We start from the raw sequence: 17,769 nt of genomic DNA on the forward strand, positions 1-17,769 counted from the left end.
CGGGAAACATGAGTGTCGGCTCACATTTTGGAGTGGTGCACAAAACTCTTTTGGATTAAAATGTCTCCACCTGTCTCTTCTAACTCTCACAGCCCACCAACCAAGAACTGTGCTGGAGGCAGCTGTGCCAACAGGCAGGCACTCACCTTTTGGCTCCTGGATGAGACACACTCTCTTGGGAGCTGGAATCATGCCAACCTTCAATGACTTGCTGCTGATCCTCTTCCGGGGGAAGCAGGTACCTGAGGAGGCCTGTGACAGGGCAGGTGCTCCAGCTAGGTCGTCCTCGGCAGCCTCGCCGGGAAGGCCGTCGGCAGGGGTGCTGCCCTCAGACTTGCCCGCCCCTCCAGGAGCAGGGGCCTCCTCTCCCCCATCCTCATCGTCCTCGTCCTCCTCCTCAGGCATCACCTCTGGGCTCTCCAGCTCAGCCTCCCGTGGAGGGGGCTCGTCTTCAAACTCTCCTTCCCCTTCCATGAGGTCCACGGGGCTCTCCTGAGAACCCGCGGTGTCACCACCACCAGTGTGAAGGTTGTGCGGAGATGACGTGAAACAAATTGATGGACATAGTTCAAACACTTTTTTTCGATAGAATTTGAAAGCAGAACTATTTTGGTCATGTAGAAACCTGGGGCACAGAGGAAATATATTGGGTAACCAGATGGAATCTCTCAACATTTTTATTGGCTGAAACTGCTGGGATTGATCCAAGGAAGGTGGAGGTGGGACAAGGGAAAGAATAACCTGACCGCTCTCTACGCAGCTATGGCTTGATGGTGCAGCCTCTCAATGATAGAAAATTTGAGTACTAGTAACTTAATAAGGAGCTAGAATTCAAGAAGCCTAACTGCTTTCCAAGGGAGAGAGGCAGACGAACAAGGTCTGCAGGGCTTGGGAAAATGCTGGAATAGAGATCTGGCCTGAGACCCATCTCACCCTTTCTGGTTATGTCACTGGCCTCTCTGGGCCTCCGTGTGCCCATTTTGACTCTGGTTCCTCCCAGGTATGAGAAGCATGGAGAGATGCCAGGAGGAGCTTCACAGTTACTGCTGGAACATGTGCACCATGGAGCTGTGAGGTGCCCCCCGAGGAGGCTCCTCACCCCTAGCACTTCCCACTCTGGGGCCTGCAGTCCACCTACATGGGCGTGGAGATGAGGCCTCTCTGTGCCTCAGGGGTCTGGTGGCCACCTCGAGTTGTAACCACAGTTATGAAGCTGTGGCTGGTATGAGAAACTTAAAACACTACCGAAAGCACCAAAGTCCACTTGGACCAAAGGAAAAATGGCCCTCATAAGGCAACTCAACCTCATAAATGTGCCAAGTCCCCCCAGTTAGCATATTAATATATCCCAATAAAATCCTGTTCTGAATCAGGGCAAGATGGTTCTAAAGTTCATAAAGAAAAATAATATGTAAGAGTATCTGGGAAAACTCTGAACAAAACTCATAAGGGGTTCCAGCCACACCAAACACTACAAAATGCCCCAAAGCCTCTAGAGTTAAACAGCATAGTAGTCCATTAGGCAGACCAAAGGAACAGAATAGAAAGACCAGAAACTCAGCATTCGATTAAGGTAACCTCTCAAACTACTGCAAAAAAGGGGTGGGTCTTTCAAAGAATGGTATTGGAAAAGCTGGACGGCTTTATAATTATTTATTATTATACATTTTTAGAGATGGGGTCTCACTCTGTCGTCCAGGCTAGAGTGCAGTGGTATGATCACAGCTCACTGCAGCCTCAAACTCCTGGGCTCAAGAAATCTTCCTACATCAGCCACCCAAGTAGTTAGGACCACAGGCAAATGCCACTATACCAGGCTAACAAACATACACACACACACAGACACACACACATACACACACCACACACACACACAACTAAATATTAGCAGAAACAAATGAATCTGGGCCGGGCATGGTGGCTCATGCCTCCCAGCACATTTTGGGAGGCTGAGGCAGGTGGATCACCTGAGGTCAGGAGTCCAAGACTAGCCTGGCCAACGTGGTGAAACCCCGTCTCTACTAAAAATACAAAAATTAGCTGGGTGACACCTGTAATCCCAGCTACTTGGGAGTCTGAGGCAGGAGAATAGCTTGAACCTGAGAGGCGGAGGTTGCAGTGAGCCGAGATCGCGCCACTGTACTCCAGCCTGGGCGACATGAGTGAAATTCTGTCTCAAAAACAAATAAAACGGATTGTATGACAACTTTATAACATAACCACACCTACAAAATGAATTAACTCAATGAGCTTGAGCACATTAGAATTAAAATTTTTCGCCGGGCGCGGTGGCTCACGCTTGTAATCCCAGCACTTTGGGAGGCCGAGGCGGGCGGATCACGAGGTCAGGAGATCAACACCACGGTGAAACCCCGTCTCAACTAAAAATACAAAAAAAACTTTAGCCGGGCTTGGTGGCGGGCGCCTGTAGTCCCAGCTACTGGGAGAGGCTGAGGCAGGAGAATGGCGTGAACCTGGGAGGCGGAGCTTGCAGTGAGCCGAGATTGCGCCACTGCACTCCAGCCTGGGAGACAGAGCAAGACTCCGTCTCAAAAAAAAAAAAAAAAAAAAAAATTAAAATTTTTCTAAAGGCAAAAGAAACACAAAGTCATCTTGGCCCATTTACAAGCATGGCTGGATAGCGTCCAACACCTTGCCCAGTATCGTGGTCAGGATCCAGGGCTCTCCCTCCAGGGAAGGACAGGACAGAGTACTCTGAAGGACACTGCTCAGAAAAGGCTGTCACAGATGGGGAGGAATCCACCCAAAACCCAATAAGTACTACAGCCCAAGTACCCAGGCTAATGCAAAATTCTCCTTTAAACTGTACTTTTCATTGAAAAAAAAGAAAATGAAAAAGAAAAAAGGACTGATGGGATGCCCCCAGCTGCCCTGCACTGAGCTGTCCTCCTTATCCAACCCTGCCAGAGGAAATCCCACATACACAGTGGACAGGCCTAACCCCGAGGTCTACAGGGCCCAGCAGCTCCCCAAGGCCACCACTGCCTGTAAAAGGTAAAACCTGACTGTAAGCCTGGTCAGGCCTCCCGTCTATAGGTGGTCAGTGCCCCACGAGGCAGGTGGTACCTCAGTGCAGGACCCAGTCATAAGCCAAGGCTGCGGAGGGGAGTAGGGCTTGGCTTGTGCAATCAGGTCCCAAACAAGTTGAAAGAGTATGTTCTGTCACCACTGAATCCCATAAATGCTCTGAGAAATGCACGTTTTCAACTGTAAGTTTAACTGGATGAAGGCATGACTGTCCAATAAGCTGGGACCAGCACGAGGAGTTGAGAGCCCCCTCAGTAGGGTTCTGGCTCAGTAATGGGAAGATGGGTGCCTCCCACCGGCAGCCTTTCTCTGGAGGGGGCATCTCACATCACCCTGGGGAAAAACCCCAGGGGCAGTGCTGGCTCCTCGCCCAGGTTTTCTCGCCTACGGGCTGTGTGCTTTTGAGCTGAGCTCCACCTATCCGAGGAACGGAGAGGGCAAAGGTACCTGCTCCCAGCATGAGCACGCCACGTTATCCCTGTGTAGAAGTGCCTGCTGTCTAGACCTGGGCAAGGGCCGACTATCACTACTATCATGCAGTGAGCAGCAAATCCTCACCTCTCTCCCCTCCCCTGGCCAACTCCTATTTAGCCTTTGGATGCAGATTAAATGTCCCTCTGGGGAGGCTTTTCCTGATGCCTCAGATGAAGGCAGATCTCCTAGAACAGAACTTTTTTTTTTTTTTTTGAGATGGAGTTTCGCTCTTGTTGCCCAGGCTGGAGTGCAATGGCGTGATCTTGGCTCACTGCAACCTCCGCCTCCCAGGTTCAAGCAATCCTCCTGCCTTAGCCTCCCGAGTAGCTGGGATTACAGGCACCCGCCACTACCCCTGGCTATTTTTTTTTATTTTTAGTATAGAGACGGGATTTCACTATGTTGGCAAGGCTGGTCTCAAACGCCTGACCTCATGATCCACCCGCCTCAGCCTCCCAAAGTGCTGGGATTACAAGCATGAGCCACCGCACCTGGCCTTTTTTTTTTGGAGATGAAGTCTCGCTCTGTTGCCCAGGCTGGAATGCAGTGGCTCAATCTCAGGTCACTGAAACCGCCTCCTGGGTTTAAGCGACTCTCATGCCTCAGCCTCCCGAGCAGCTGGGATTACAGGTGCTTGCCACCATGCCCGGCTAATTTTTGTATTTTTGTAGAGATGGGGTTTTAGCATGGTAGCCAGGCTGGTCTCGAACTCCTGAACTCAGGTGATTAGAACAGATCTTTCTCCCTCAGGCCCCTGGCTCAGCTGAAGTAAAGTCATGACTTACTCCTGGTATAACCCCCATGGTAGGAATGCATTGGCCAGGCTGTGGGCTGGCTCAGGACATGCTTGTGGCGTGAACACACTCAAATCTAAAGGGTGTAATGGCCAGTTGCAGTGGAGCACACCTGTGGTCCCAGCTACTCCGGAGGCTGAAACAGGAGGATCACTTGAGCCCAGGAATTCGAATCCAGCCTGAGCAACATCCTTAGACGTTGTCTCTTTGAGAAAGAAAAAGGTGTGATGAGACCCCGGGGGGTACGTACCACAGGTCAGGGTTATCGGTGCTGTTTTCTATGCTGAATTGTTCGATCTCTGGTCCCACCTGAGCAACAAATCTAGCCAGTTTCTCTGCAGTCTCCATTGTCTTCATGTCAACTACAAAACATAAAGCACCTGTCAGGTATGACTCCTGAGCTGCTGCTCCCCGTGTAAACACTACAGGGTTGTGGAGGCTGATTATAAAGATGGCGTGCATGTCCCCTCCCTGTAGCCTTGCCCTTCGCCACATGTGGACTCTTTGTCACCAAGAAGTGAACTCTGTGTATCCCCACCTTGAATCAGGGCTGGTCCTGGGACTCACACATCAGCTATAGAATGTGGTAGAAAAGCCCATTGCCAATTCCAAGCCTGGGCCTTGGAGGACTTGAGTACTTCCACTGTCTCTCCTGAAGCCCCGACCCCAATTGCCAGGTGAACAAACATGGGCTGGCTGCTGGGGGGATGACAGGCATGTGGCCCAGCCACACCATCATCTCAGCTGACAGCCTGGACAGCTGCCGCTGACCGCAGACATGTGTGGGGCTAGCTCAGCAGATGACCCAGCCACTGGCAAATTCACAACACCGGATGCCTCCTGGTTTGTTTGTTTGTTTGTTTGTTTTTTGAGACGGAGTCTTGCTCTGTCGCCCAGGCTGGAGTGCAGTGGTGAGATATTGGCTCAATGCAACCTCTGCCTCCCGGGTTCAAGCGATTCTCCTGCCTCAGCCTCCCGAGTAGCTGGGACTACAGGCACTTGCCACCATGCCCAGCTAATTTTTTGTATTTTTAGTAGAGACAGGGTTTCACCATGTTGCCCAGGCTGGTTGCGAACTCCTGAGCTCAGGCGATCTGCCCGCCTTGGCCTCCCAAAGTGCTGGGATTACAAGTGTGAGCTACCACACCCAGCTGATGCCTCCTGTTTTAAGCCACAGTTTGGAATGGCTCACGACACAGCAACGCCTAAATAATGCAGCAGTTGTGGACATTTTTTTGCCTTCTCCTTCCCACTTAGTGCTTAGGAAGCACTGGCCAGAGAACAGGCCTGTGGTACAGAGAGAAAGAAACAGCTAAGGTGACAGAAGAAACAGAAGGGGTGAAGTTAGTCGATTCAGAGGAAGCAGTGCAGGTCAGTGAACCCCAAGAACAGGAACTGTGGAGACCCTGGGGATGAGGAGGCAGAATGAGAGAACAAGGCAGCCCCGAAGACTATCAAGGGAGGCCAGGATATAGCAGGACATGGGATCCCAAGTTCAGGCAATGCACCGCCCATGGCCCCAGCAGCAGGACCCTGTCGGGGAGCACAGAGGCATGGGGCAGCACCTCATACCAGCTCTGCTCTCAGAAGAGGAGGAGCAAGCTGCAGGACTCGCACGTAGCTCTCTCGGGAAAGCAAGAGAGAAAGCGCCAACATGTACACTTGTCCTGGCCAGGTCCCTAGAGCTTTTATCCACTGTCTTGCCTAGATTGCAGGCCCCCCCAATTCTAAAGAGACCCTGGAGATAGGAGAGCAGGGACTGGGGCCCAGAGGAGGGGGACAGGAGTGAGCACCCACTGTCAGCAGATGGGCAGGGAGAAGAGGTCTGAGGTGCTTCAGAGACATCCACTCCTGCTGGCTTGGGGGATGGGCCTGAGGCTTCTAAGCTGGGGTCCTGAGGAGAAGGTCCGGCTGGGTCTGGCGGGCAGTCCTTGGCAGCATCATTTCTGTCTGGCAGGGATGGTTTTGCCTGTGAGAGGCCTGGAGCCTGCCGGCCATGGTGTTTCAGCCTGGTGCCTGAGGATAGAAGGGTCTGGGTCCCGGTGGTCACTCTCCTCGCCTTCCAGCCTCGGAGCCCCTGAGCACGGAGGAGCCCCCGCCGCTGCCACGGAAGGAGTTTCTTCTTGAGGTTGCGGACAGCCCGGGCATACAGCATGGCCCGCACCGCACACTCTGCCGAGGTCGGCTTCTGGTCGGCTCCTCGCAAGTTCTGGCTCATCCGCTGCATTTCTGCCAACTTCAGCTTGTAATATTTATACTCCAGACTATTTTCATCAGACAAAAACCTACACAACAAAACAAGCATAACGGGACATTTATGAAAACACCACCAGGTCCCAAATTGTTCCTGCAAACACAAACCTAAATGGCCAACTCCTCATTGTCCTCTGCTGTCTCAGAGGCTCTGCCTGGCTCTACTGAGGACCCAGAGCTAGGCCCAAGACAGCTGCCCTGCTAAGAGTGACCACAGGGCAATCGGGAGTTTGAACTGAGTTCCTCCTTGATTTCCATCAGCAGCAGCCATGAGGGAGCTCCCAGCTCATGATGGCCTGGAAACACAAACCAGTCACCTTGGAGCCACAGCATCCTGGCAGGCAGAATTGACACCTTTTAAATGGCCCCGCCAGGATGAGTGCTCGGCGAGCTTTTGACTGCATCAAGGAAAGTGTGATGTGAACCACAAGAGAACATTAACCAAGGAACCTGCGCCCCAGGTGTGAAATCTTATGACCTAGTCATCATGATAAGAACAGTAAAGAGAAGGTTGAGCTACATGTACTAATACAGAAAAATATTCAGCTTGGCGTGGTGGCTCACACCTGTAGTCCCAGCACTTCCAGAGGCCGAGGCGGGAAGATCGCTTGAGCCCAGGAGTTCAAGACCAGCCTAGGCAACAAAACAAGATCCCATTTCCACAAAATAAAAAAATTAGCCAGGGTGGTGGTGCATGCCTATAGTCCCAGCTACTCTGGAGGCTAAGATGGGAGGATCACTTGAGCCCAAGAAGTTGAGAGGCTGTGGTGAGCTGTGATTGCGCCACTGCACTCCAGTCTGGGCAACAGAGCAAGACCCTGTCTTTAAAAAAAAAAAAATCCTTCTCCTTCTAGTGTCTTTACTTTTTTCATCATTTTCCTTCTAGCTTCATGAGTTGATTGCAGCTCACCGCAGCCTCGACCTTCTGGGTTCAGGTGATCCTCCCACCTCAGCCTCCCCAGTAGCTGGGACTACAGGCGCGCACCACCACGCCTGGCTAATTTTTGTATTTTTGGTTGAGAGGACATTTCACCATGTTGCCTAGGCTGATCTCGAACTCTTGGGCTCAAGGTGGCCACATGCCTCAGCCTCCCAAAGTGCTGAGATTACAGGTGTGAGCCACTGCACCTGGCCCACTATTTCTAATAAATTCACCTGAAGTCACTCTTTCTCTTAAGTATTTTTATGACTGCATCTGGTATATAATGTTCTTCTTGCCACTTCCTTCTAAATTGCTTCTAATTTCAGTTCTGATTACCCTTCACTCAAAAGTTATTCAGAAACGTGCTTTATTTTGGTTGTTGCTGGTTTCTAGTTTGCTGTATTGGCATAATGTGGCCCATGTGAGTTTCCTGGGTGTGCTGTGATTTTCTCTGTAATTTCATACATAACAAACTTTTAAGATGGGCATGGTGGCTCATGCCTGTAATCCCAGCACTTTGGGAGGCGGAAGCAGGTGGGTCGCTTGAGCCCAGGAGTTCAAGACCAGTCTGGGCAACATGGCGAAACCCCATCTCTTTAAAAATAAATAAATAAATAACCACCCCACAAAAAACATAACAGACTTTTGTGAATATTTGATTTCAGTTTGTGTTAAAGAAGAATATTGCTTAGTAAGTATGGCAGTATTTCAGGTGGCTTTCGGATTGTTTGATATTAAGTAACGACATATCAGTTATTAGATGAGGTTCCAGATTACCAGTGACAAGCCAACTAGAAGTGAGGTGGCTGTGTGTTGCACAGCATTGGCAGCACTGTGTGATGTGGCATGTCCCTGGCAGGCAGCTCTGTACACAAGCTCCCGCTAACACTGTTAGCCAGTTGAGGTCTGTCTGGACCTGAGAAAACGACTGAGTACCGGCTCCACTGCTGCCCTGGCACTCTGTTGGGCTAACGGTGGCATCCTGCAAGATCATGCCCTAACAAGCAATAGCGCTCAAGTAAGAGAATGCTGACCAACATGGGCGCTCTGGTTCTCAAGTCAAACACAGCCCAGCAAGGCAACTCCTTATCAAGGGCAGAGCGCAGAATCAGGGCCAGGTGACCTGACTACCCCAGTCACTCATGGCTCTGATGGCTTTCCTTGTTTCTGGACGGTTCTGATGCCAAGTGCAGTCCGAGGACGTCAGTCCCAAATGTATCTCCCAAGTTCCAGTGGAACATCACATCAAGAACAGAGAACACTCAACAAGCCAGTCTGCTGGCTTCAAATCTCAGCATAGCCACTTATTACCTGGGAACCTTTCTGTGCCTCAGTTTCTCCATCTCTAAGACAGGGAAGATGATAAGCAGTAGCTACTTCATCATACAGCTGTGAGGCCTGCGTTATAAGCTTTTCACTATGAGGCAAGTGCTATGAAAACTGCCTAGTAGTCATTAACCGCTCAACAAATTAGCAGATTGTCTCTGTTTATGCTCATTTCCTGTGTTATAAAATCTTCCACAACCTTATTTGGATTACATCGTCTACCCATTTCAGAGAAACATTAATGTCTCCTACCATGGTTTTGGATTCATCCAATTCCTCTTATCGTGGTTTTGGACTTAAATGATTTTTTTTTTTTTTTTTTTTTTTGAGACGGAGTCTTGCTCTGTCACCCAGGCTGGAGTGCAGTGGCGCAATCTCGGATCACTGCAACCTCTGCCTCCTGGATTCAAGCGATTCTCCAGCCTCATCCTCCCGAGTAGCTGGGATTATAGGCACCCGCCACCATGCCCAGCTAATTTTTGTATTTTTTTTAGTAGAGAGGGGGTTTCACCATGTTGGCCAGGCTGGTCTTGAACTCCTGATCTCAGGTGATCTGCTCACCTCGGCCTCCCAAAGTGCTGGGATTACAAGTGTGAGCCAGCGCACCCAGCTCTGGACTTAAATGATTTCTAAAGGTTGTTTATTTACATAGCTCAAAGCTATGTAGTGCAGGCACCAAGATTGACAATCTATATGTTCGTGATGACTTTCCCTTTTATCAGGAACTTCTTTTGCTTCTTTTAGTGCTGTTCTCCTTAAAGTGTTTTTTGCCTAAACAATTCTCTACATCCTTTCTTTTTGGTAGCGTTCACCTGCTATGCAATTTCCCATCTCTGTGTTTTCCAATTCCTGTGTTTTTGCTTCTTTCTATAGTAGTATGGAAGTTATAGACCCCACTTCTGTTCCTTTAATGGCTAATCAACACACATACCTAAACTCTTATTTTGTATCAATATCCAGAATTACCCTTTAGCTCTATCTTCACGTCAAACAAGACAAAAGTCGGCCGGGCGCGGTGGCTCACGCCTGTAATCCCAGCACTTTGGGAGGCCAAGACGGGCGGATCACAAGGTCAGGAGATCGAGACCATCTTGGCTAACACAGTGAAACCCCATTTCTACTAAAAATACAAAAAATTAGCCAGGCGTGTTGGCGGGCGCCTGTAGTCCCAGCTACTCAGGAGGCTGAGGCAGGAGAATGGCGTGAACCCAGGAGGCGGAGCTTGCAGTGAGCTGAGATTGCGCCACTGCACTCCAACCTGGGGGACACAGCAAGACTCCGTCTCAAAAAAAAAAAAAAAAAAAGACAAAGGCCTGTACACCTATCTCCCTCCTTCCCTTTGTGTCTCACATATTTAGATCATCTGGGATTTTAGTTTCTTTTATTTCACCCCAAACATCAATTATTTAGATTTTATGTTAACTTTGGGGTGCTTGGACAATCCTGCTGAGGCTAGACCACAGGGATTCTTAGCCACTTGTTTTCCTGAGTGTGTGAACATGTAGGACCTGGTGGGCTCTCCCTGGAGAGCAAGGTCAGGGCTGGCCCACTCCCAGGGGACAATTTAGAAGCTGAGAGAAAACAAAGTATGACATATTCCTTCAGCTTTATATCCTGCACTGTTGTGATCATTTTCTAGGCTTGATGCTTTGCACTCTCTCATAGAAAAGGACGGAAGCCTAGTAGAGACAGGGTTTCACCATGTTGGCCAGGCTGGTCTCAAACTCCCAACCTCAGGTCATCTGTACCCCTCGGTCTCCCAAAGTGTTGGGATTACAGGCGTGAGCCACCGCACCAGGCCAGGTAATTCCCTGTGAAGGAGTTTTTGGATGATAAAGTCCCTGGGACCAACTCCTAAATCTGTCCTTCTTCAGGATCTATTCTATCAGCCAACTGCTGAGATTTTTATTTCAATCTATTTTTCATTTCCAAGATCCTTAATAGGATCGTTTTCATAGCAACCAGTGTCTGTTTCATGGATACAATATACTCTTATTACCTGAGACTATTCATTACACATACATATTTATAGACTACACCTCCTCTTTCTCATAGTAACTCTGTCTTCTAAGGTGTCAGGAGTTGGTTGAGTTTGGTTATTCTCTTTCATGATACTGGTTTACCTCAAATATCAGTTCTTAGTTTGATGCTTATTTCTGGGACTACAGGCACCCACCACCAGGCCCGGCCAATTTTTTTTTGTATTTTTAGTAGAGACAGGGTTTCACCGTGTTCGCCAGGATGGTCTCGATCTCCTGACCTCGTGATCCACCCACCTTACAGGTGTGAGCCACCACACCTGGCCACTTATTTCTGATTTTGTACCCTGTCCTGCCCCCTAACCAAACACACCCCTGACTCTGGCTTCCGCCTGCTGCCCCGGTTATCAGTGATCATGAGACCACTGGGCCATGTGCAGGGGTCATGGGGCAGAGGCACCAGCCCCCAGTCCTCTCAGGGCCTCCTATTCCTCCAGCCTAATCACTTTATCAACTACCTGTAAAGTGCCCCTGGGCCTTCTAAGTCTGGATGCCTTCTTACCAAGAGGGTTGGTATCTGCTTGCATCTGTCAATCTGACAATCCTTCAACATGCACACTGGTTCAGACCACAGACCCTGGATTTGAATCTCAACTCTGCCTCTTACTAGTTGTGGATCCTCAAGGCAAGAGGGCTCTTGGAGCCTCAAAGTTTCTTGTCTGTAAAATAAGCATAGCAATAGACCTGCCTCCCAACGTTGTTTACGAGGATTCAACCAGCTAGTGCTTAAATCAGTAATGTGCTTAGAACAGTACCAACTGCACAGAAGGCACAAGTGTTTATTAAATAAAAAGTATTCAATAAATGATGCTGGGACAATTGGGTTATTTGGGAATTTTTAACTTTTAAGTTACATGCCTACCTCATTCAATACATGAAAATAATCCAAACTCAAGAATTTTATAAAAATAAAACCACAATAAGCTCCAACCTTCCCCTTGGTAAATCATGGTGGGTAGGACCAAAGACATGGAAATGTATGCCTTTCAAGCATCTTTAGTAATTACAACAGCAAGAATAGCAAGTCCAGTATGGGTACAATCTGACTACCAAAAGGGGCACACTCAGGAGGTCAAGACTGCAGTGGGCTGTGATAGCGCCCCTGCATTGCAGCCTGGGCAACAGAGTGAGATCCTGCCCCTAACAAAAACAGAAAACAAGAGGGCACAGCACACTTACAGAATAGCAGTGAGAGGGTCAATTAGTACAGATAACCTATGGAGAGTAATCTGATGATAAACATCAATGGTCTCCATCAGGGGCAGCTCTGCCTGCCATGGGACACCAGGCAGTGTCTGGATGTATTCTGGGTTGTTAGTAGTGAGATAGAAGGTCCTACTAACATCAAACAGATAGAGGCCACAGATGCTGCTAAACAGCCTGCAATGTCCAGGACAGCTCCCCTAATACAGAATGATCCAGCCTCCGTGCTGCAGCTGAGGCCGGGCGCGGTGGCTCACGCCTGTAATCCTAGCACTTTGGGAGGCTGAGGCAGGCGGATTGCATGATTTCAGGAGTTCAAGACCACCCTGGGCAACATGGTGAAACCCCGTCTCTACTAAAACACAAAAAATTAGCTGGGTGTGGTGGCGGGCACCTGTAATCCCAGTTACTTGGGAGGTTGAGGCACAAGAATTGCTTGAACCCGGGAAACAGTGAGCCAAGATCGTGCCACTGTACTCCAGCCTGGCGACAGAGTGAGACTCAGTTAAAAATAAATAAATAAATAAAAATAAAACGTGCTGAAGCTGAGAAACTGACATAAATCAAAAGCCTCTAACATGAGCTTTAACCTAGCAGTTTCACTCCCAGATATCATAATAAATTGCCAGAAAGGTAGGCAGAAATACAATCAAAGCACTGATCATCACCATTTTTTTTTTTTAAAGAAATGGTGTCTCAGCCCAGCGCAGTGGCTCACACCTGTAATCCCAGCACTTTGGGAGGCCAAGGCAGGTGGGTCACCTGAGGTCAGGAGTTCGAGACCAACCTGGCCAACATGGTGAAACCCCATCTCTATTAAAAATACACAGATTTGAGACCTTCCACCCTCATACCCCACAAGCATTATTTGTTCCCATTGGAGCCCTGTGGACAGAACTGGCCATTGCCTCTTTGCTGATGTGACCTGCCTCATGTCGTGCACCTATAATCCCAGCTACTTGGGAGGCTGAGGCATGAGAATCGCTTGAACTCAGGAGATGGAGGTTGCAGTAAGCCAAGATTGCGCCACTGTACTCCAGCCTGGGTGACAGAGCGAGACTCTTTCTCTGGCCTGTTCTTTACTTTCTCTAATAAGGAAGTACTATATTTAAGATGCAAACTGTAATTTTAGTAAGTTGTTCGGCTGGGCATGGTGGCTCACACCTGTAATCCCAGCACTTTGGGAGGCCGAGGCAGGTGGATCATGAGGTCAGGAGATCGAGACCATCCTGGCTAACACTGTGAAACCCCATCTCTACCAAAAATACATAAAATTAGCCGGGCGTGGTGGCACATGCCTGTAGTCCCAGCTACTCGGGAGGCTGAGGCAGAAGAAAGGCATGAACCCGGGAGGCGGAGGTTGCAGTGAGCTGAGATTGCACTACTGCACTCCAGCCTGGGCGACAGAGCGAGACTCCATCTCAAAAAAAAAAAAAAAAGGTGTTCTATTTACATAAAGAGGCAATTAAGGTGTTCTATTTACATAAAGAGGCAATTAAGCAAAAGACAGTTTAACAAATATTAGCAATAAGTTGCAAACAACTGCAATGATGTATTACTACTCTTACTACCCTTATTCTGTATTCTCTGCATGCACATCTCATTGCATCCTTAAAACAGCCCAGCAGGGACTTGGAGCTGTAGTCACAGGTGAGAGAAGGCCACCCACCCAGCTGGCCTACCACTGGTCTGCAGCAGAGCTGGAGCGTGCTGAACCCACATAAATCTGAGCCACCCTCATGCTCTTCTCACTGGAGAACACCACTTGCTCAAGTATCTCACCCTCTGCTCTCAACACCATCAAAGTGACCCAAATTTTGCCATATACTCCATGAGACGGATTCACAGGGTGGACATTTAAAGACCTACCAGTAAGCAGGGTCCTCTTTGAGAAGAGTTCTCTCTTTGGGAGACAGGCTGCCTTCGATGACACGTTTCACAAGCTGGTCAATGGTGCCCACTACCCTGTGATCTGCTCGCTGGGGGACAGCTGGAACACACAGAACAGCTTTTCTGAGAAATATGCTGAATGTGGGCTCTGGGAAGACGAGGATAGTTGAGTAGTTGGGGGCTTAGCGCTGAACCCAAGCAGGCATCAACAACCGAAATCCTCATTCACAAGACACCAGCATTGAAAAGAGGAAAACCACCAATATGGAAAATCTCCTCCTAAAAAATGTAACAGTATAACCACTAGGAGAGAAACAGTCACAGCTTTCAATGACTGGACAGAGCAATTTATGTATATGCTCTAGAAAAAGAAAGATATATAGCAATTTGATATCATTTTTCACGTATTAATAATTTGAGTGTTCATAATATTAAAGTGGAAAATATAAATATCTAGTATAAAATATACAAAAACGTATCTAGGTTATGGTTCTCAATATAAAGGTGGGAATAAAAAAATATAAATATGGATACATAGAAAAAAGACTATAAGGAAATATGTTGTCTTTTTTTTTTCTTTTTCGGGAGAACGGGGTCTCGCTATATTGCCCAGGCAGGTCTCGAACTCCTGGGCTCAAGCTATCCTCTCGCCTCTTGCCTCCTTGAGAGCTGGGATTACAGGCGTGAGCCACCATGCCCGGCCAGGAAATATGTTAACAGAGGTTATAAGGGGTAGAATTATCAGGAATTTCATTTTCCTTATGCTTTACCTTAAAAAAAAAAAAAACTTATGTTTTGTAATCAGAAAATATATATATCAATTCACAAAAAATTTTCTCCAATTAAAAAATAAAAAAAAAGGTCAGCCAGGCACAGTGGCTCACACCTGTAATCCTAGCACTTTGGGAGGCCGAGTGGGGTGGACTGCCTGAGCTCAGGAGTTCGAGACCAGCCTGGGCAACATGGTGAAACTCCGTCTCTACTAAACTACAAAAAAAAAAAAAAAAATTAGCCGGGCATGGCAGCATGTACCTATAGTCCCAGCTACTTGGGAGGCTGAGGCAGGAGAATTGCTTCAACCCGGGAGGCAGAGGTTGCAGTTAGCCAAGATCGTACCACTGCACTCCAGCCAGGCGATAGAGCGAGACTCCATCTCCCAAAAAAAAAAAAAAAAAAAAAAAAAAAAAAAAAAAAGGTCAATGATCCCAAATTACATGTTCACAGAAAAATATTTGCTGAACGTATAAGAAACAAATTTTGGCCAGCCACAGTGGCTCACAACTGTAATCCCAGCACTTTGGGAGGCCAAGGCAGGAGGATCATGAGGTCAGGAGATCGAGACCAGCCTGGCTAACATGGTGAAACTCCATCCCTACTAAAAAAATACAAAAAAATTAGCTGGGCATGGTGGCGGGTGACTGTAGTCCCAGCTACTCGGGAGGCTGAGGCAAGAGAATAGCGTGAACCCGGGAGGTGGAGCTTGCAGTGAGCCGAGATTGTGCCACTGCACTCCAGCCTGAGCGTCAGAGTGAGACCCCGTCTCAAAAAAAAAAAAAAAAAGACAAATTTTTTCTTTTTTGAGATGGGGTCTCACTCTGTTGCCCAGGCTGGAGTGCAGTGGTCCCATGACAGCTTACTGCAGCCTTGAACTCCTAGGCTCAAGCAGTTCTCAGGCCTCAGCCCCCCAAGTAGCTGGGATTACAGACATGCGCCGCCACGTCTGGCTTTTTTTATTTTTTTTGTAGAGACAAGGCTTCACCATATTGCTCAGGCTGGTCTCCAATTCTTGGCCTCAAGAGATCCACCTTCCTCTACCTCCCAAAGTGCTGAGATTATAGGCATGAGCCACCATGTCCTGTCCAAAATATTTTTTAAAGTGTGAATTTCCTCCAATATGACTTTAAATTTACAATGCTGCCAGCAACACAGAACATGTTTCTTCGAATGGTAAGATTGTTTAGTTTCCTAATAATTGGCTAGTTTTAAAAGTACAGAATGATGGCCGGGCACAGTGGCTCATGCCGGTAATCCCAGCACTTTGGGAGGCCGAGGCGGGCAGATCACCTGAGGTCAGGAGTTCGAGATCAGCCTGACCAACATGGAGAAACCCCGTCTCTACTAAAAATACAAAATTAGCCAGGTGTGGTGGCACATGCCTGTAATCCCAGCTACTAGGAAGGCTGAGGCAGGAGAATCGCTTGAACCTGGGAGGCGGAGATTGTGGTGAGCCGAGATCATGCCATTGCACTCCAGCCTGGGCAACGAGCAAAACTCCATCTCAAAAAAAAAAAAAAAAAAAAAAAGCAAAGAATGGTCTATTTGTTCAGCCATTCAATTAAAATCATTGCTGAACTAGAACTAGCGAGGTTTTCCGGTTTGTTCTGTAAATGATTGCATAGTCCTGTGCCCGTCTGTGTCCATGTTGCAGCTTTGAGCTTATTTTAAACACTAGTGTGAGCTCCTCACACATGATGAGTCAATCCTTCAACTGCCACGTTATTCCAAGTATGTCCCCTATGAAACTGCTTTTTTTCATGGCTCTCTTTTTACAGAGCTACTAGTTTTACATGATTTTACAAAAGATGTTGAGGTTTACAGTCAGCAATGAAATTTAGGGACCCCTGCAAATTTGGTCATCTTTAGCTAGGATGACCATGAACAAGGGTCAGAAAGTGGGTCACAGCTTTGGCCCAGCAATCCTACTCCTGAGAATGTATCCTTTCAAGGAGAATTAAAAAAAATAAAACTAACAGTAATAACCAAAGCATTCAACCAAAGATGTCATTCCAGCATTTTTTTTTTTTTCTAGACTGACTTTTGCTCATCACCCAGGCTGGAGTGGAGTGGTGAGCTTTAGGCTCACTGTAACCTCCACTTCCCAAGTTCAAGCATCTCTCCTGCCTCAGCCTCCCAAGTAGCTGGGATTATAGGTGTGTGCCACCACACCAGACTAATTTTTGATTTTTAGTAGAGACAGGTTTTGTCATGTTGGCCAGGCTGGTCTCGAACTCCTGACCTCAGGTGATCCACCTGCCTCAGCCTCCCAAAGTGTTGGGATTACAGGTGTGAACGACTGCGCCCGACCCATTCCAGCACTTCTTGTTTTCTTTTTTCTTTTTTTTTTGGAGACCGTCTCGCTCTGTCGCCAGGCTGGAGAGCAGTGGCAAGATCTTGGCTCACTGCAACCTCTGCCTCCTGGATTCAAGTGATTATCCTGCCTCAGCCTTCCCAGTAGCTGGGACTACAGGCACATGCCACCATGCACGATTAATTTTTTGTATTTTTAGTAGAGACGGGGTTTCACCATGTTAGCCAGGATGGTCTCGATCTCCTGATGTCGTGATCTGCCCGCCTCGGCCTCCCAAAGTGCTGGGATTACAGGCATGAGCCACTGCGCCTGGCCCATTCCAGCATTTCTAACAGGAACATAAGCAGCGGTGGGGCAGCCTTATGAGATGTGGGCCCTGCCGCCACCCATCCCGCTATCCAGACAGGGAACTGAGGCTTGCACATGCCAACTACATGTGAACCCAGGTCTGTCTGGCTTCAGAAACCTCTAGTAAAAGGCAGCATGAGTCCAGCATCAAGGAAAAGGTGAGGTAATTTGCATTAGGTCAATATCACGCTGTAGCAAAGGCTGTGGAAACAAAGAGTGCTTTCTGGCAATCAGGTAGAAGAGCAGGCGGTAGCATTTTCAGTCCAGCATGCCTGCAGCTGCAGGAAAGCAGGGGGAACATCGAAGACTGTGGGAGGGTAAGTGGGTGGGTTATAACCACTTTAGGTTATGGGTGACTCTTCTTCCTTCATACAGTATGCCATC

The 17,769-nt window shown here is 48.2% G+C and overlaps 1 protein-coding gene across 29 annotated transcripts in view; it reads right to left on the reverse strand.

The window, feature by feature from the left end:
- The window catches only part of SUGP2 (SURP and G-patch domain containing 2), a 40,634-nt gene that overhangs the window by 11,700 nt on the left and 11,165 nt on the right, over positions 1-17,769 (reverse strand). For 26 of the 29 annotated variants that reach the window (XR_010115303.1, XR_010115310.1, XR_010115309.1 and 23 more), the window contains exons 4-7: positions 13,929-14,049; positions 6,114-6,601; positions 4,567-4,678; positions 147-625 (exon numbers count right to left, since the gene is read on the reverse strand). Coding sequence is in view for 15 of the 29 variants with exons in the window: in XM_055237386.2 (XP_055093361.1) it covers positions 147-625; positions 4,567-4,678; positions 6,114-6,601; positions 13,929-14,049 (1,200 nt within the window). In the remaining 14 variants the exon portion in view is untranslated. The remainder of the gene's footprint in view (positions 1-146; positions 626-4,566; positions 4,679-6,113; positions 6,602-13,928; positions 14,050-17,769) is intronic. The other 3 variants (XR_010115311.1, XM_063616194.1, XM_063616195.1) reach the window with 1 other exon arrangement.

The sequence above is a fragment of the Symphalangus syndactylus genome, chromosome 13 (assembly GCF_028878055.3).
Source record: "Symphalangus syndactylus isolate Jambi chromosome 13, NHGRI_mSymSyn1-v2.1_pri, whole genome shotgun sequence".
Classification (NCBI taxonomy): Eukaryota; Metazoa; Chordata; class Mammalia; order Primates; family Hylobatidae; genus Symphalangus; species Symphalangus syndactylus.